Source organism: Panthera uncia, chromosome B4 (genome assembly GCF_023721935.1).
Source record: "Panthera uncia isolate 11264 chromosome B4, Puncia_PCG_1.0, whole genome shotgun sequence".
NCBI lineage: Eukaryota > Metazoa > Chordata > Mammalia > Carnivora > Felidae > Panthera > Panthera uncia.
In genome coordinates this window covers 91,730,449-91,751,092 of record NC_064809.1, presented here as the reverse complement: position 1 = coordinate 91,751,092, position 20,644 = coordinate 91,730,449, and the positions used below count along the sequence as shown (strand labels likewise).

At 38.6% G+C, this 20,644-nt stretch overlaps 1 protein-coding gene across 3 annotated transcripts in view; it reads right to left on the bottom strand.

Annotated features, from left to right (window-relative positions):
• Nucleotides 1–19,641, bottom strand: part of YEATS4 (YEATS domain containing 4) — a 60,550-nt gene extending 40,909 nt beyond the window's left edge. The window contains exons 1-6 of one of the 3 annotated variants that reach the window (XM_049625962.1): nucleotides 19,178–19,641; nucleotides 16,363–16,482; nucleotides 15,212–15,278; nucleotides 15,011–15,105; nucleotides 9,705–9,797; nucleotides 9,529–9,616 (exon numbers count right to left, since the gene is read on the bottom strand). In XM_049625962.1, coding sequence (XP_049481919.1) covers nucleotides 9,529–9,616; nucleotides 9,705–9,797; nucleotides 15,011–15,105; nucleotides 15,212–15,278; nucleotides 16,363–16,482; nucleotides 19,178–19,228 — 514 coding nt within the window. In that variant the 5' untranslated portion in view covers nucleotides 19,229–19,641. The remainder of the gene's footprint in view (nucleotides 1–9,528; nucleotides 9,617–9,704; nucleotides 9,798–15,010; nucleotides 15,106–15,211; nucleotides 15,279–16,362; nucleotides 16,483–19,177) is intronic. The other 2 variants (XM_049625963.1, XM_049625961.1) reach the window with 2 other exon arrangements.
• Between the last annotated feature and the right edge of the window lie 1,003 nt (nucleotides 19,642–20,644).

Sequence of the window (20,644 nt, the reverse complement as noted above, 5' to 3'; positions counted from 1 at the left end):
AGCAGAGCTGTGAACTTCCATTTTTAGTTGATATGTAAACTTTATTCAAACATTTTAAATGAATTAATGTATACAAAGTATCTGGAATACTGCCAGATACATAAAAAGCCATCCTAACTACCAATATGACAAAGAAACACTAAATGATATCTAAAACATTCTAGCTGACTACATAACAAATTACTAAAGAAAATATCATTACTGTAAAATAGAATACACCTATTTATTATTTTTAATGTTTATTTAATTTTGAAAGAAAGAGAGAGACAGAGCACGAGTGGGGGAGGGGCAGAGAGGGAGACACAGAATCCGAAGCAGGCTCCAGGCTCTGAGCTGTCAGCAGAGCCCAATATGCGGCTTGAACCCATGAAGAGACCATGACCTGAGCTGAAGTCAGCCGCTTAACTGACAGAGTCACCCAGGTGAATAGATCCATTTAAATATTCCATTTGGATAGTGTAGTATTATGCTTTACAAAGAAAAATGCCTACTTTCATCCAACATTTCCATCTTGTGGGCATTTCAGGTAATTGCTGCTGATGCCTATTAAAGCGTAGCTGTACTTTTGATATCACTGACTGGAAGCAGCACGGTTTGGAAAACCAGGGCAAAAAAGCCCTGTGAAATGAGAAACACTTCGGTTCGAATATAACCTTGGCCCCTTATTGGTTAAATGCTGATATCACGTAAGTCTCCCTCAATCTGTTTTCTATTTGGTACAGTTAAAACTGTATTTCTCAGAGGATTTCTGAAAATTAAGTAATAAATGTAAATCACCTAGCACATTAAAAGCATGCAGTAATATTTCTTTATTTTACTCCTGGCTGGGGACTTTCTTTTTGTGATACATTTTGTAATACACATAAAATTTTATATTGGCAAAACAATCCTTACTTTCTTTGTGATTTCTTTCATTGCTTTTATTTTTAAAATTGATTTTGAAAATAGTAGTACCTACACATGATACAAAATAAAAAGGCTGAAAAATGTAGATGATGAAAAAAGGTCTCCTTTCACTCCCTCCCACACCAATCCCACACTGATTATTCCCAGAGATAATCAGTTGTAGGTTTCTTTGGTATATTTCCAGAAATAATTTGTTCATAGACAAGCACACACCTAAGTGATTTCTTCTCCTCACTCTCAAACAAGTAGTATCAGACTATATATGCACTGCTCTGCACCTTGCTGTTTCACTTAATATTACATCTGAAAGCCTACTCTATATCTTAGAGCTGTCTTATTCTCTTAAAGGCTGTAGACGACCTCACTAAATGGACATACATAATTTATCTGTCCCCTTTGATATGCAGGGTATTTCCATTTTTTCTTTTACAATGGTAAAATGTATGCTGTGCATAATCACTTCAGTATACTTGTGACATAACCAGTACACCTGCAGGATAAATTCCTGTTAAGTATCATTGTTGGGGCAAAGGATACACGTACTTGTAACTTTGAAGGAATGCCAAGTGACTCTTTTCTATTAATTTATGGGGCACCTGGGTGGCTCAGTTGACAGTCCGACTTTGGCTCAAGTCATGATCTCACAGTTCGTGAGTTCGAGCCTTGCATCAGACTCTGTGCTGACAGCCTGGAGCCTGCTTCAGATTCTGTGTCTCTCTCTCTGTCCCTCCCCCACTCACACTCTCTCTCTCTGTCTCAAAACCAAATAAACATTAAAAAAAAAAAAAAAAAAGGTTCTATCAATTTACAATCCCACTAGCATTGTATGTCTGTTTCCCTACTGTTTCAACTTTTTGGTCTCAGTTACTCTGAAAGGTTAAAAATGGTATTTCAGAGTAATTTTAATTTGTATTTCTCTTTTACCACTAAGGCTGACCACTAATCTCCCTCTTTCTTTTTATGAATTATGTTTTACCTTTGCTAATTTTTCTATCACATTACTGGCCTTTTTAAAAAATTGAGGTATAACTGACATGTTAGTATCAGGTGTAGAACATAATGATTTCACATTTGTATACGCCGCAAAATGATCATCACAGTAAATCTGGTTAACATCTGTCACCATAGTTACAAAAATTTTCTTTCTTGTGATAACTTCTAAGATCTCTTAGCAACTTTCAAATATGCAATACAATATTGCTAACTACAGTTTCCGTGCTGTACATTACATCCCCATGACTTTATTTTGTAACTGGAAGTTTGTGCCTTTTCACCCATGCAGCCATTTCACCAACCTCCCACTCTTGACTCCAACAACACCAATTCATTCTCTGCATCTATGAGCTTAGTTTTTGTTTTTTAATTCCATATATGAGATCATTTGGCATTTGTCTTTCTCTAACTTATTTCACTTAGGATAATGTCCTCAAGGTCCTTCCATGTTGTCACAAAAATGGCAAGATTTCCTTTTTTTTTTTTTTTTTTACCGGTTGAATAATATTCCACTGTATATATATTCTGCTGTGTATACGTTTGCTCTATCTACTCATTCATCAATAGACACTTCAGTTGTTTATTGTAAACAATATCTTGGCTACTGTAAATAATGCTGCAAAGAACATGGGGCTGTTTCTGTTTTTGTCATATAAATATCCAGACATGGAATTGTTGGATCATATAATAGCTCTATTTTTAATTTTTTGATGAATTTCCATACTGTTTTCTGGAGTGGCTGCACCAATTTACATTCCCACCAACAGTGCATCGGGGTTCCCTTTTCTCCACGTCCTCACCAACACTTGTTATTTCTTGTCTTTTTGATTCTAGCCATTCTAGCAGATGTGAGGTGGTATCTTATCGTAATTTTAAGTTGCATTTCCCTGATGAGTGATATTGAGCACCTTTTCATGTGCCTGTAGGCCCATCTGTATGTCTTCTTTGGAAAACTATTCAGATCTTCTGCTCATTTTTAAATTGGATTGTTTGCTTTTTTTTTTTGCTATCAAGTTGCAGGAGTTCTTTATGTTTTTGGATATGAACCCCTTATCAGATACATCATTTGTAAATACCTTCTCCCGTTCATTATGTTGCCTTTTCATTTTGTTAATGCTTCCCTTTGCTGTGCAGAAGCTTTTTAGTTATTGGCCTTTCTTACCGATGTGCAGGAGTTTGTTATACTTTAAAGAAACTAGTCATTTGTGATATGAATACAGTATTTTTCATGGCTTGTCTGTCTTTAGACTTAGAGTGTTTTACTATGCAAAAATTTTTCTCTCCTTGCTCCCTCTCTCTCCACATCAATTATAAAATGTATACTGAGTGAAAGGCACTTTGTTAGATGCTGAGGTAGAGGAAGAAAATAGACCAGAAAGAAAAATGAATTACAGTGTCATAGGGAGCTATGAGAGCAGACTGGATTCATACCAACATGAAAGGGTGTGTGTGTGTGTGTGTGTGTGTGTATGTGTGTGTGTGTGTGTGTGTGTGTGTGTATCAAGGAAGGCTTCTTGGCAGCAGTAAAATCTGAACTGAGTTTTAAAGAATGAGAAAGGAATCAGATGGAAGAAGCGGACACTGCAGGCCCTGGAAACAGCACATATAGATTTGGGAAGCAATAAGAAGTCCTGTACAAATGGCAACAGATAGTTTTAAATGTAGTCAGGAAGACCTGATCCGACTCCTTTGTCAAAAGGACAGCATTCACTGTAATATAGATTCTTGTTGTTTGGCTTAGTCATTACACTTTATTTTTTGACAAATCGTAAGACTGCAAAGGGCATGATATATTTGGAAGAAGACCTGGGCTAATTAACAATGAGATCATAAAGGAAAAAATTCAAAAACTGCTTTTAGCTTATTTCAGTTTTCTGCTTCCTATATATTAAATGATCATATAAAAAAATGTTTGTTTTGGGGCACCAGGGTGGCTCAGTTAAACATCCGACTCTTGGTTTCAGCTCAGGTCATGATCTCACAGTTTATGAATTCGAGCCCCACATTGGGCTCTGTGCTGACAGTGCACAGCCTGCTTGGCATTCTCTCTCTCTCTCTCTCTCTCTCTCTCTCTCTCTCTCTGTCCCTCCTCTGCTCGTGCGCCCTCTCAAAACAAAGAAATAAAACAATTTTTAAAAACTTATTTTAAATTTCCAAATTAAGCCTCAATTTGGAGGAAATCAATTCAAAGAGGAATTATTTTTGCCAAGTCATATAACTTACTAGTTAGTAGAAGCACAAACTATGAGGCTTTTACACAGAGAACAGTTTATCAACAGAAAAGAAAGACAGCATGGACGCGGGTTAAATCCTGGCTTCGCTGGGTGATTTGGGACAAGTCGTCAAGTCTCTCTATGATCTAGGGCCTTAACTCACCAAATGGGGCTAATAGTACCTTCCTCCTAGGGTTGTTAGAGGTATTCAAGAAGTTCAGAAATGTAAAGCACTTATCTAGTACACAGTAAGCTCTTATCACATGCGCACTATCGTTTTAATGATTCCTTATAGAAGTGATTAATAGCCAGATCACTGTACTTAACCAATTTTCTATAAATTTATTGATGTAAATAGGTTCATAAACTTTTAATATGCAGGGCGTCTGGATGGCTCAGTAAGTTGAGGGTCCGACTTTGGCTCAGGTCATGATCTCACAGTTCGTGAGTTCAAAACTTGCATCGGGGTCTGTGCTGACAGCTCAGAGCCTGGAGCCTGCTTCAGATTCTGTGTCTCCCCTTCTCTCTGTCCCTTCCCCACTCACGCTCTCTGCCTCTCAAAAATAAAGAAATGTGATAAAAAGAAAATTATAAACTTTTAATATGCTACATAACATGCAACCTCTACTCTGAGTATTTATTACTCTATCTAAATATATTGCTAAGTTTTTTGAGCCTAAGTTGTGAAGACTGCCTAGGATGAAGTTCAGGCTCCACCACTAACTAGCCGTGTAAACTTGGGCAAGTTTCTTAAACTCCCTGTGCCTCCCTCTTCCAAGTGGATTACCTAAAAAGTTATTGTAGATTTAAATAAGTTTATACATTTACAGATTTAGATGAGTAAAAACAGTAAGTGTTTAATAGCTCTGATATTTTATTATAACCAAATATTGGGTGTAATGCCCTCAAATTGGTAAAAGTGTACATATCTTTTTTATGTCTTTGATTAAGATTCCAAAATTGCTTTCCTAAAAAGGCTAAACAATTCATGAGAATGCAAGGTTCACCAAATCCTTAACATGTACTACTATTAAAGATTCCTTTTGCTAATTTGATACAAATATGGCAACCCACTAATGTTTGGCTTGCATTTTTAAAATTACTAGCAGGGCCATATTTTCCCACTCTATTCTCTAGCCATCTCTTCTTTCATCTGTCTGCCCGTGGCTTTTGTCTATTTGTCAATTGAAGTTCAAAAATTTTTTCTACGTTATCGAGTTCAGGGTTTTAAAGCTATGAATCCCTTGCCATATTTTCCACAAATTTATTTTTTTTCGTCCTTCTGAAATGTAGAAGTTAAATATATTTTACAAAGCCAAGTCTGCCTTTCTTTTCATGTAATTTCTTCTAATGTGATTTCTTCTCATACCACAAATTTAGCAAGTCTTCCTTACCAGGACAGAAAGTCACTTCTCTAATTTTTTAAATGACAGGTTGCTTGACTTAAAAAAAAAAAAAAATTACTACATTTAATTAAACTGGAATTTGTTTTGTAAATGCTACGAGCAACGATCTAAATTAAATTTTCCTTCCAAAAGCTTAACAGTTGTGCCAATATCATTTATGGAATTAGATACTATTAAGAAAATAAACTGAATACAAAACATGTAATTTACTGATAAAAACTTCCCAAGGTTATACAACTCCATACCATAAGCTTTAACACATCAAAGTCCTTTTTATAAAACACGTTATCAGTACTACCTACTATACACACCTGAATTAATATCAGTTTGTTGAAAATACAAAAATGTGGGCACTTGGGTCATTATTTTTTTAGTTTATTTATTTATTTTGAGAGAGAGTTGGGGAGAGGCAGAGAGACAGGGAGGGAGAGACAGGGAGGGAGAGACAGGGAGGGAGAGACAGGGAGGGAGAGACAGGGAGGGGGGGAGAGAGAGAGAATCCCAAGAAGGCTCCATGCTGTCAGTGCAGAGCCCAATGTGGGGCTCGAACCCACGAACTGCGAGACCATGACCTAAGCCCAAATCAAGAGTCAGGCACTCAACTAACTGAGCCACCCAGGTGCCCCTGTGGGCATTTGAATTTTAAAAGAGCAGTTTATTCTTATGAATTGGGCACATTTCCATAGTATAGGAGAAAGATCTATAATGAAGAGGAAATGACCAATACAAAATAGCATATCAGTAGTGCTTTTTACCTTCTAAAAGTGATCATATACGTATGTTCTATGTTTATAACAAAGTAGTCCAGGTAAATGTTCTTGCAGATGTAAAAAATAAAGCATAAAATTTTTTAAATCAGTGTGATTTAAAATTTTAAGTGACTACCGAGTTGTAAAATTGTAATTAGTATTCAGCTCTTGTAACTCCTAGTCACAGGTTTCATGAAAATACAAACAAAACACCATTACAACCATTAGCAGTTAAACCGCAACCCCCTTCTCTCCTGCATTCTCATCCCCCACTCCCTCTTTTATTGCGTTCACCTCTTGTGGCCTACAATATACTGGCTTATTTCCCCCCTGATATTGCACCCCCTCCCCACCTCTTGACCCCATATCCTGCTTCTGCTACCACTTCCAAGGCTACTACTTCCCTTTATAGCCAAGCTCCAAGACAGTTGCCCCCAGCGCTTGTCTCCATCTCCATTTCTCTCATTCTCTTTTGATCCATTTCAGTTGATCTTCTGTCCTCACCATTCTCCTTCCATTGCTCCTCCTAAGGTCATCAAGAACTTCTACTAGCCCGTTTCTCGGCTCTTATCTTACTTGATCTATCAGCACTGGACCACTATCAGTATCAGTTCTAGCAGTATTGGACAGAGCTAATGACTATTTCCTGATACACTGTCTTCACCTGACTTTACATTATATGCACCTTGTTTTTCTCTGTACTCACTGCTATTTCCCAATTTCATTTGCTGGTCATCTCCTTAATCTCTAAATGTTGGTGCCCATGGCTCAGTCCTTAGACCTCTTTTTTTATCTTCACTCACTCCTTTGATGATACTAGTTGGTCTTAAAATTTATAAATCCATCCATATACTAACTTCCAAATGTGTATCTTTAGCTTAGACCTCTCCTTAAATACTAGACTTGTGGGTGCAATTCCCTTACCAGCATTTCCACTTTGATGTCTTACAGGCATCCCACATTCAACATGTCCACAACAGCACTTCTAATCTTTCTGCCAAAGCCTGCCCCTCCCAGACTTCCCACCTCTATGAAAAGCAACGATGGTTTTTTTTGGCTCCTTGGGCCCAAAACCTTAAGAGTTATTCTGTCTGTCTACTTCTCTCACATCTTATTCTTAAAACCATCAAAAAATCCTATTGTATCTATCTTCAAAATAAATCAAAACCTGACACCCTCTCAGCACTTCCACTGCTATTACTCTGGTACCACCTACCACTCTATCATATCTGGAATACTGGAACAGCCTCCTAACTATTCTCTCTGCCACTATACTTTTTGCTTTATGTGTGTTTTCAACACAGCAGCCAGGGTGATTGATCTTTTAAAATGTTTTATAATGTCACTTCTGTTAAAAACCCACAAACAACTTCACATTTCCTTCTGTTTAATTAATACTGTAAAGTACTTGCGGCTACCCTCAAGTCCCTAAATGACTTGATCCCTTATTAACTTTTCTGGTCTCACCTCCCCCTTCTTGTCTCTTTACTCACTCTACTCCAGTCACACTGGCCTACTCAGACATGCCAGGCATGCTCTTACCTTAGGGTTTTTGCCCTTCTTGCTCCCCTGACACTTAACATTCTTCCCTCAGATAAGAATGGTTCACTTCTGGGACACCTGGGTGGCTCAGTCAGTTAAGTGTCCAACTTCAGCTCAGGTCATGACCTCATGGTTCGTGGGTTGAAGCCCTGTGTAAGGCTCTGTGCTAACCTCTATGAGCCTGGAGCCTGCTTCGGTTTCTGTGTCTCCCTCTCTCTCTCTGCCCCTCCCCTGCTTGCTCTCTCTCTCTCAGAAAAAAAAAAAAAAAAAAAAAAAAAAAAAATCATTAAAAAAAAAAAGAATGGTTCACTTCCTTACTTCTTTAGGTATCTGTTCAAATGCCACAAACTCAGGGAGCATTCTCTGACCTGATATTTAAAACTTCAACTATCTCCTCCTACCAAAGGTGTTCCCTCCCCTACTTTATTTTTATCCATATCACCTAATCACTATCTTACACTTTATTGTTCTATTTATTTAACATCTGCCTTTATTTTACTAGAATGTAAGCTTCGTGAGAGCAAGGATTTTGTCTGGTTTGGATACTGCTCTATCTTCAGAACCGAAGACAATGCCTGGCATATAACTGGGGCTCAATACATACTAGAAGCAAATGAATGGACGATCAAAGGAACAACTGAATGAATGGTGACATAAATGTTAACACAAGATGGCAAACAGGTTTCACGTTGAGTGCCAAGTGCAAATGCTTGGCAGTAGCTGCACTAAGCGATGTGTAAGGGATTCTAAGGCCATGTTAGCTTAGAGGGAAAATACAACATGACTGATTATGAGTATGTCATTCTAGTACCTACCACCCCAGCATTAATTCAGATTAATAGGGCTTGATCTCACAAACCATGAGACCATGGCCTGAGCCAAAATCAAGATTTGGAGACTCAACCAACTGAGCTACCCAGGCACCCCATAGCATACTTTACTTTATTACATGGAATAAAATACATATAAATATACAAAATATGTGTGGACTGTTTACCAATAAAGCTTCCCATCAACAGCAGGTTATTGGTAGTTAAGTGTTTGGTAAGTGAAAAGTTGTATACAGATTTCTGACCGTTGGGAGGTGGGGATGGGGAGGCTGGTTGGCAACCCTAACCCCGCATTGTTCAAGAGTCAACTCTAATTGTGTTCTGCAAGGTTCTTCACACAGATTTTATTAGCAAAGACTAATAAACAGGAAATGACTGAGTAACAGATTAAGCAAAATTAGTGAAAAGCTATGCTTAAAAGTAATTAGAGAATAAAAGACAGTATTTCAAAGAATGTGAGAGGCTGTTTTTTACCTTTCTGAAAGTAGGCCTACTTTGGAAACAATTTTTTGTTTTGTTTTGTTTTTTGAGAAAGAGAGTGCACAAGCAGGGGAGGGGGCAGAGGGAGAGACAGGGAGAACCTCAAGCAGGCTCCATACTCAGTGTGGAGCCCGATGCAGGGTTCTATCCCACAACCCAGGAATCATGACCTGAGCTAAAATCAAGAGTCGAATGCTCAACCAACTGAGCTACCCAGGCACCCTTACTCTGAGAACAATTTAAAACATCCTTCTTAGATAGATGCTCTATAGTAATACATTTTTTTTAACTCCTAAAAATTTTACCTTTATATATCATTAGAAAAAAATTTAATACTTACTAATCATAATCTTTTTACCATTATAGAATACATTATTTTTCAGAATAATTATGAACTCATGGCACTTACATTCTGTTTCATGCTTATAGGCTCCTAACGTTAGCTGGCGAGATGTTGTTAATAATTGTTGCATCATTGCTGTTGGGTCTTGAAATATCTAACGGGATAGAATGAAAAAAGACCAATAACTTCAAAGTTCTACAACTTCAAATGCTTTTAAAATTCTCATTATAAAATCCTCTTACCATTTCATCATAGAACTCTGAAACCACTGTCTTTTTTCCCAGCATTGCATTGGTGTCTGACTGAAACAGCTTTAATAAATGATAGAGGGTCACCTGTGAAATAAAAATAGATGTCACACCTGTGCAATGATTTTCATCATCGTGAGACATCATGATTTCTGTAACTGAATTAGAGACTGGAATTAGCTAACATGTCAAATTCAGGATCGTATCTCAACTACAACTTACTGTGTGGCAAATCACTCAAACTCTGTATCTTATTTTCCTATTAGGTATCATTATCCATCCACATCGACTAAACATGAATGCTTTGAAGAGAGTAAGTATGGATGTTACAAAGTGTCTCTACAAAATGACTACATAGAAAAACAATATAAAATACAGCTATAGAAATTAAACTGGAAAATCATTAAGATATGAATTCTTTTATTTACACAGGTAAAACTAGATCAATTTTGACAGCTATTCTGTGAAGATTAAAGTCTACAAATTTACAGGGGGAGGGAAGATTTTATACTTTCAAAATAAATAACCAATACTAAAATGCTCAGTGAATGCAAAATATTTCTTCGGTGATCTATTATTACATAAATAACATAATAAATTAAAAGTCAATGATAATTTACTTCTGTAGGAGCAACAGGTCTTCAAAATACCTAAGAACAGGTATAATAGGACATCAAAGGAAAAGCTTTGCAGCATAATGTGTGATTACTTGAACAAAATAAAACCTAGGTAGCAAAACAGCAGAATTGATGTTATAGAAACCAATTCAGAGGCCTCAAAGAATTTTCTAAAAGGTTAGCTAAAATCATTATAAGGAACATGTATGATATACCATACTTAATTTTTTTTTTTCCCATTTGAGAGAAAGAGAGCGTGACAGCAGGGGAGAGGAGCAGAAGTGAGGAGGGAGAGATAAAATCTCAAGCAGACTCCACACTCAGTGTGGAGTCCAATGCGAGGCTCAGTCCCACGACCCTGGGACAAAATCAAGAGTCAAATTCAACTGACTAAGCCAGGCAGGGGCCCCTATACACCATATTTAAAGCAGATAATTTAACAATTTCTGGAGTAGACAGAAGGGAGAAAAGACTACGTGAGTGGATTAACCAGAACAGAAAAACTCACAACATGAAAACTTAAGGCAGAAAACAGCAGCAGAGGTCAGAGCCAGCACTCCCAGTGGAACCCCAGGGAGGCTCCAAGCCCAAAGTCGGCAGCTATAGAAATCAAGAATGCTGTGTGGTGGCAAGGCCTGTTACCCTTCCCTTCTCCCATCACTCAGAGACAAGAGAGCATATCCTCCTGTGAAACTTACAATTTTTCACCCAATCAAATATGAAGCAAAAATAAAGATATTTTCAGGCAGCAATGGTTCAAAGGTTCATTACTCAGGCATCCTGTCTGAAATAATTCCTCCAGCAAAACAAAAAAAAGAAGCCTGGAATGATGAAGAAAAAGAACCATCTGTCATCACATGAGGAGGTCACAGTATTACCTAAAATTGAAAAATCAGGAGCACCTGGGTGGCTCAGTCAGTTACGTGTCCAACTCTTGATTCAGCTCAGGTGGTGATCTCCCAGTTTGTGAGATCGAGCCCTGCATCAGGCTCCGCTGACAACATGGGGCCTACTTGGGATTCTCTCTCCCTCTCTCTGCCCTTCCCCCACTCACCTGCACATGCTCTCTCTCAAAATAAATAAAACAAAAAAATAAAATTGAAAAATCAAACAGATTGAAATATAGGAGATGCATGGAGTAATTTCTAGAGAACTGAAAAGAATCACTGTGGTTCTTCTTGGGAAGGGGCCAGAGAAGGGAGAAAGAAAATGTTATGAGTTAAATTGTGACCCTGCCAAAAGATATGCTGAAGTCCTAACCCTTAGTACTAGTAAATGTGACCTTACTTGGAAATAGGGTCTTTGCAGGTGTAATCAAGTTAAGATAGAGTGGTTAGGCTCTAATCCAGTATGACTGGTGTCCTCATAAGAAGAGAAGACACACAGAGACAAGGAGAGATAGGGGCCAGGTGACAATGGAGGCACAGATTAGAGTTATACTGCCAAAACCAAGAAACACCTGGGGCTACCTGGAACTAGAAGAGGTAAGAAAGGATCCTCCTTCTCTCGAGGTTTTGGAGAGAGCATGGTCAACACCTTGATTTTGGACTTCTAGCCTCCAGAACCGTGAGAATAAACATCTGCTGTTTTTGGCCACTCAGTTTGTGGTCCTTAAATTTTTTTTTTAATGTTTTATTTATTTTTGAGACAGAGACAGAGCATGAGTAGGGGAGAGGCAGAGAGAGAGGGAGACACAGAATCCGAAGCAGCCTCCAGGCTCCGAGCTGTCAGCACGGAGACCGATGCAGGGCTCAAACTCACAAACCGTGAGATCATGACCTGAGCCGAAGTCGGATGCCCAACTGACTAAGCCGCCCAGGCGCCCCAGTCTGTGGTCCTTTATTATGGCAATCCTAAGAAACTGATACAGGAGACTTGTATTTTTTTAGAGTATTTTTTAAAACCGTGTGCACGTTTTACTTTTATAATTTAAGAGAAATATAAAACTGCATCATAAAACTGTCCTTCCTTAAATTTATTATTCAGATTCCCAAAAGCATTCATGCAGATATAGGCAACGAAAAACATCAAGATAGATGTCTCTAATTTTGAAGGATGTTTGAAGATTCTTAGAGCAATGGAAATGCCTATACTAGCTATGAAGATAATTCTAGGAATAAAAACCCAATTTTTGCATTCTGCTTCTAGGAATAACCATTCCTTTTATACTGGCTTAATCTATTAATAGGTTATTGGGTAACAGGTATTAGTCACAAGTTACTTAGGTCTTTCTTCTATATTTTAAATAAACCTTCATGACTTATTTTAAAGAGCCAACAATTAAAAAAGTATAAAGGCTTCATTGTACTAAAAGAAAATGATGGGCACCTAGTTGGCTCAGTCGGTTAAGCATCCGACTTCAGCTTGGGTGATGATCTCACAGTTTGTGAGTTCGAGACCCACGTTGGGCTCTGTGCTGACAGCTCAGAGCCTGGAGCCTGCTTCAGATTCTGTGTCTTCCTCTTTCTCTGTCCTTCCCCCACTCATGCTCGGTCTCTCTCAAAAATAAATAAACATTTAAAAAAAAAAAAAAAAGATGACAATAGTTTTTGGGTAATAAAATTCAGGCCTATGTAGATCTATATGGAAATTTATTCAGTAAGTTCATCACTGCAGAAGTGTCATAACCACTCTTTCCAAGACTGGACTTTGAATGTTGTCTTATACTGAAGTTATATGATACCATGATTTCTTTCAGAGATGTATTTTCCAATTGAGAGTGGTGGGTGAGACAGTTGAAGAACAGACAAGGCAGCACATTCTCAAAGTAAAGATGAATTCAAAGCAATCTTACAAAGTTAAAAAGAGTTTCTGCTATAGTAGCATTACTGATTTCTTCTCCTCTCTCAATATCTGCTGCATTTCTGTGCTCTATTCTCCCTAATAGACTATTTTCATTAAGGACAAGAACAGTATCTCATCTTTGTATCCGACCCCTAGAACAAGATCTTGACAAATAATGGGTATTTAATAATTTCTTGCCAAGTAGAATATAATGTCTTTTGAAAGTATTCTATTCTAAGAAGGACAAAAGAATGATAGGAGATCTGGAAACCTTATCACATGGAAAGTATTTAAATAAGCTATAGATGTTATTCAGGAGAAAAGAAAACAAATGTATGAACAGTTATCAGTAAAAAGTTCAAGGAAGCTTACCATAAACTAGAGCTTTATTACATTTAGAACTACCTAGATCTGAATAGGATGTTTCACTTAATGACAAAAGTCAAGAGTCTGTCTACTGGAGACAACAAGCCCAAACAAGACTCTCATTTGAAAGACTGCCTAAAGAAATTCCTACGCAGGAAGAGTATGGCCTATATTATGGGTCCTAAATCTTACTGTGCACCAAGATCACCTGGGTACTGGCCCCCTCTCCAAACCTACTAAATCAGACTTTCCAGGGGATGGGGCCTAGGAGTCCAAATTTTTAACAAACAACTCCAGTATCTCTGGTGCAGTCCATTAGGAACTAATTCTCTGAACTACAGGCCCAGGTCATAGCTCCTTTAGAAGCACATACACTTCTAAAAATGTAATCTGATAATTAAAGTGTAAATGTTTGGTGCTAAAGGAATGCACTGAATCTAACAAGATGAAAATTAACGGTGATGACCTGAAACTAGAGTTAAGCACCAGTCATGCGTATGTGGAATGAGGGAGCCATAACTGAGTTGTGACCCTATAGGTTTACAAACAAAACAAGCTGAGTGGACTTAGTCAAAAAAAAATGTAAAAAATAAAAAAAAATGAATAAAATGGGGTCATGGAAAGAATGTGAGGTTTGAGTGCATATAACTTGGGTTCAAAAACTAGCTCTGCCACAGTAACTGTGCTTTTGAGCAATATGGCTTGATCTCTGAACTTCAGTATCCTCATCTCTAAAATGACGGTATCACCAACCTCACAAAATTGCTGAGGAATCAAAGTGAAAGCTTTGAGGGACATTTTACATTATCAAGCAACAATGTGATAAGAGGAGATCAAAAGATGAAAAAGTCAGTGGTTATAAATAAAAATTCATGAATAAAATATAAAGTAAAGCTGCTAGTACGGACAGCAACTTGAAAAAACAAAAAGACTATTGCTAGGGCTTTTATTTTTTTTTTTAACCTTTATTTTTGAGACAGAGAGAGACAGAGCATGAATGGGGGAGGGTCAGAGAGAGAGAGGGAGACACAGAATCTGAAACAGGCTCCAGGCTCTGAGCTATCAGCACAGAGCCCAACGCGGGGCTCGAACTCACGGAGTGAGAGATCATGACCTGAGCTGAAGTCGGACGCTCAACCAACTGAGCCACCCAGGCGCCCCTGCTAGGGCTTTTAACTATAAAATGTGGGTATTCTCATTCTTGACAGCAGTTGGACTCATCTTGTTTATTACTAATAACCAAATAATATTAATGAATTTTAAACTTTTTTTTGTTCTAGTAATCACACAATCCCATGATTTCTTTCTGAGAAATGTTCACATTATATCCCATCTTTCTATACTTGAAAAATTAAAGTTTTCAAAGGCACTTCCCATGAAAAATCTTAACTCAAGGCAAAATACACTATGCGATAAGCTTACATAAAGTGTATCTGAATAAAAATGTCAATATGTAACAAACTATTCAAGTATTGTCACATTTTCACAATTACAAAAATCTATTTTATGGTTGCAAAGATTATCATTACTCACAGGTCTTTCATTAGGATCAATGAAAAATATTTTGATGATTATTTCAAATTCACCCCATCCTGTTTCAGTAATTTCATATGGAGGCTTAGTAACAACTGAAAGGAGAGAAAAAAATAATTATAAAATATTTTTAAATTTGTATATTATGAATAAAAAATCTTTTTAAATGTGTACATTATGAATAAAAAAACTGTACTGTACCTCTTAAAGGATTGCCATAGCTTTCATGTAATTTAAATTGGATTTTCTTCACATATGCTGACATATCCTAAAATACAAAGGAATTAATTAGTTCTGCCATCTATATATAAAAACTGAGAGAATATGTATGTAGTCATTGAAGGTTTTTTTTTAATAACAGCTTTATCAAGATATTCACATACCACGTAATTCACCCACTTAAAGTAACTATTCAATGGCTTTTAGAATACTCAGAGTTGTACAGCCATTCCCATAATCGACTTTAGAATACTTTTATCACACAAAAAAGAAACCTCATACCCATTAGCACAAACTCCTAAGTCCCTCTTCCTCTCATTTACTGGCAACCACCAATCTATTTCTGTGTCTATGGATTTGCCTCTTCCGGATATTTTATAAAATGGTATCATCCAGTATGTGGCTTTTGGTCTGGCGTCTTTCACTTACCATAACATTTCTAAATTTATTCCATGTGGTAGTAGCATGTATCAGTACTTTATTTCTTTTTGCTGCCTAGTAATATTCCATTGTGTGGATATCCTACATTTTATTCACCCATTCATAGGATGAAAGATATTTGGGTTGTTTCTATTTTTTTTTGGCTATTAAGAATAACACTGCTAAAAACATTCATATGAAAGTTTTTGTGCTTTAAAGGGTTTTAAATGGAGAAATATTTGTTCAATTAACATCTACTGAATACCTACCATGTACTGACTGCATTCCAGACATTAGATTCAGCAGCAAAACAAAATTACCAGCAGCCAGATTATACAGCAGTTTTGCCATTCATCCTTTCTGATGGTCTTTTACCAATTGTTAAAGAATTAAAAAGTATGAACTACTATTCCTGAAACACCTGATTAAATACTAGGCTAACTTAAGATGTGATGATTGGAAGATGTGCTGTGTTTGTAGCATAGTTTTTGTTATCATAACTTAATTCTAGTTACAAAGTTTTGCAAAATTGATTTCTGCTAACAGTTATATGATGACAACTCTCACTTTATTCTTTCAACTTTTTTGGGTTGACATTTCTACAATGGGCCAATTTTATAATCAGAAAGTTACTATAGAATAATATTATAATTTACCTTCAATCAAAAACAAACTATGGCTTCAAAACAGTTATAGGAGAAACAAGTGCCTACCTCATTTCTATACGGTTTGACATACACTGTCCACTGATGGGTGTGCCCATCCTCTTCTCTCTTCTTCCCGAAATATCGAGCAACATTACCATAAACTATTGGTTTAACGATAGTAACCCCCTAAAAGAAAAATAATTTCAACATCAATTAATATTGTATTATTACCCAAATGTACAGAATAAGAGCTGTGAAAACCTATTTTAAGGAATGGCAGATGATCTAAAAACCTAGAGTTTGCTTATAACGTGGATTTCTCTCAAAAAATCAATTTCAGACAATTATTCTCATTTCATGTTAACAAAGTAAGTAAACACCAGATTAATTATAACGTTTCTGCTTTGAAAATGTCTATTTAAGTCATGTCAAGTACTTGGAGAGGTTTTTCTTTGTTTTTGTTTTGAAGAAAGGCAAAAGGCTATTTACAAACTTGAAAGTGAGCCTCAGGAATTAAGACCACCAGTTTTGACTGCCATCACCTGATGGTAATAATGTCCTGATTTGTCAGCTTATAGCAGTGTTTCCCAAAATACAGTACAAATATTAAAGGCAATTTGGGAGAGGACTTTAGGTAGAATTAGGGCAAACATTGTTCATTTTATTACTTATGTGTTAAGTTCTGAGATGTAAGTACATGTTTCTCGGCACATCTGGTAAGTGTAGAAGTGGTGCGTGTTGACAGATTATCACGGAAAGGAGAAACAAAACATTTCAAGTCAGGAGAAAATACTGAATGACATGAAACTTCACGTGAAACTTGAGACTAGTTGTTCAACAGTAAGAATGTAACTGACTGTGCAAGTGCAAAATACACCACATGTGAAAAGTGCTATGCCAATGTACTCAACAATTACTAAGAAATGAGGAAGAGCAGCGAACAAATGAAAAAAAACTTTCCATTTTGGCTGGTAATTAACAAAAAAATCCAATCCCTACAAGCCTCAAGTTAGTTCAGAAGAAGGCAAGCAATCTGTATGAGAATTTAAATAGTCACAGGAAGTGCTATTGACACTTGTGGCACAGGTTTAAGGCCTGAATAAATGAGCGTAAGGTGAATAGACAATAGATCCTGTAGCTGTTACCGTGTTACTGGAAACTTGCAGATTTCCTCAGTGACGCAGAGGGGGTTCACTTACCAAGAGACTTTCTATATGAATGAAATTTATCTAAATTTGAAAAAGATGCCTACAAGACCACATAACAATCATCAAGAGTGAGAAATAAATCCTTAATTTTAAGACTCTACATGACACTCATTTTTGACAGAAAAGCATTTGAGGACTACAAGCCTCAGCTCCACACCGAGCGCAGAGCCTGCCCCAGGGCTCACACCCACCACGGTGAGATCATGACCTGAGCCGAAATCAAGAGGTGGACGCTCCATCAACTGAGCCGCCCTGGTGCCCCCAAACTCTTTGAACCTTACATGACCACAAGTAGAGAAAGTTTTTTTTAAGTTCTCCAAAAACCAATGTTTCAAACTTCTGGTAGTACTTTCCTATCAACCCAAAATCTTGTGCAAAAAGCTTGGCTAAATATATATTTATGAAATTTCTGGTACTATGAGTTTTACCTGACCCCCTTCCAATACATTTTGGCAGTTTTTTAAATTTTCCAAGAACTCCTACTTTGCATGTGATATGAAAGCACTGCATGTAATAGTTGTATGCGCAAACAGTTAAAATTATGTGAAAGCAGTAGGACACAGAAAGGGACTCGAAGAAAAACTAGAGTAACTAGATTGGTGCAAACGTGGGTGATTGGTTTTTTAAAGAAGAATCTCCTTTATGCAATAAACCTGAAATCAGAAGGGGTAAAAACATAGGTGTTCTATCAAGAACCAGTTAGTCCTGCCTTAAAAACTAAGTGCCGGGGCACCTGGGTGGCTCAGTTGGTTAAGCGTCCGATTTCAGCTCAGGTCATGATCTCGCGGACAGCTCGGAGCCTGGAGCCTGCTTCGCATTCTGTGTCTCCCTCTCTCTCTGCCCATGCTCTGTCTCTCTGTCTCTCCCTCAAAAATAAATAAACATTAAAAAAAAAAAATGGTTTGGTCTGGTCAGACCTGCAAAAAAAAAAAAAAAAAAAAAAAAAACAAAAAAACTAACGTGCCAGGAGATGCAGGAAGTGGGAGGGAGACGTTTAAGTGTCAAACATCACGTTAGGCTCTACAACAATTAAAAAAAAAAAAAAGCGAACATTTACTGAATGCTCTCTCCGTGCCAGCCAGTGTTACGTTCTTTGCATGCCTTGATTCATATCTTGGCGGAAGCTGGGGGGCTCTGTGAACACCACGAACTCTGGAAAGCTGCCTCAACTATCCTACCCTGGGGATAGGGTTGTTCGGCGATCACACTTGCATGTGCCCAGTGGGGTAAGCCTCCGTAAGGCTGCTGGAGGGACTGCATCAGAGAACCGGGGAAAGCGGTTAGCTACGGTGCTTGGCACGGGAAGCGCGCAATCCAGTATCCGCCACTGTTATATCGTCACACTCAGGGGGACGGCACCCCGGTTTACCGGTGCCCGGGGCTGGCAGAAGATGACACCAAGCCCTCCAACTGGCTACTTGCCTCGGCAACAATGTCCAGTTCTCCCCAAACCACTACCGGTTGATTTCTGGAGGGAAGGCGGCCAAACGGTAGTCAAAAGAAACACTTATTTTCCCGCGGCAGCTGTGACTCCCCGTCTGGAAACCGCGGTTCAAACCCGAGCTGAGAAGAAGGCGCGAGAGGGAAAGCAAACGGGCCCTCCTCACGCTGCGCAGGGAGGAGCCAAGACGGGAGAACCGCTCCCGGAGCGGAGGCGTGGGCCGGGGACTGACCTTCACTCTCCCGCCGGAGTCAGGCCCAAATTCGGCCATTCTCTTGAACATATTGTCCTACAGAAGAAGCCGCCGCCGCCAGGGAAAGAGACCGGGGCCGGCGGGGTAGCCGCTCCCCTCAGAGGCCCCGCTCCTCCCGCGCGGGCTCAGGCGGAAGGTTTCTGGGTAGAGCGAGGGCGAGTCACCGGAGCTCGCGGCGCTGGGGCACAGCAAACTCCTCGCGGCGGGCGGCGTCCCGGAAGGCCGTTTAGCCCCGCGCGGTGTAGCGCCCGATGGAAGGAGGAGCGGTGGCGGCGCCGTGCGCAGGCGCGACGAGCTCGCGCGCACAGTGCGCACGCGCCGGGCCGCAGCCCTCTTGCTGGGCGTGCGGAGGTGGCGGGAAACCGCTGGAGCCGACCCAGACCACCTGGCTATAGAGTAACCGAGAAGTTGGCTTTTGGAGCCAATACCTTGTCATCGCTGAACAGTTCCGATTCTGAAATCAAGTTCATTAAATCTACTTACCCACCCCAGCTTTTCGTGGTCTTCATCCAGACCTCCACACTTGAACCGCTCATTTCTTATTTACCTCCTTCTCTCCTCCTTACTTTCTTTTCTACTCACAGTTTAGATTCCAAGGTCCATAACTTGATGGCAAACCTTATCTCAATTGCTCGTAAGTGGCACTGATAACTGCAAAGCTTAGTGCAGCACTAAACTAGTGGTTTCCAATTGAAGTTTTAGATGGTAGCCAGTTCTCTTTCCTTTTTCTCCACTAGTTATTTTAAGCTTTTCCTGAGTCTCAAACCTCCGACTCCAACATCAACCCTCTCACTCTTGGCGGATGACTTTGTATGCGTGTTATTTCACAGAGAAAAAGACCGCCATGCCAGCAGACCCAAACATAAGCTTTGGTTTGCCCAATATCCTTCATCCCTTCTCTTTTGTTCAAGAGGGAATCTTCTTCCAGTTTAAAATCAGTTCTTCAGTCTGTGTTCTTGATCTCATTCTTTTTTGCTTCCTCAAGGATTTTGCCCCATCAGTCATCCTCACCCTGCCCTGTATCTTCAGCCTTTCTTCTACTTTGTCTTTTCCCCATAAGAAAAGGTAAGTTTAAATCTTTCTTATTAAAAGCAATATGGAGGTTCCCCAAAAAGTTAAAAATAGAACTACCGTACATCCAGTAATTGCTACTAGGTATTACCCAAAGGAAACAAAATTACTGATTGGAACAGGCACATGCACCGTGATGTTTATAGCAGCATTATCAACAATAGCCAAATTGTGGAAAGAGCCCAAATGTCCATTGACTGATGAATGGATAAAGAAGATGTAAATACACACATGTAATGGAATATTACTCAACCATAAAGAAGAATGAAATCTTGCCATTTGCCATGATATGGATGGACCTAGAGTGTATTATGCTAAGCGAAATAAATCAGGGAAAGACAAATATGTATGATTTCACTTATATGTGGAATTTAA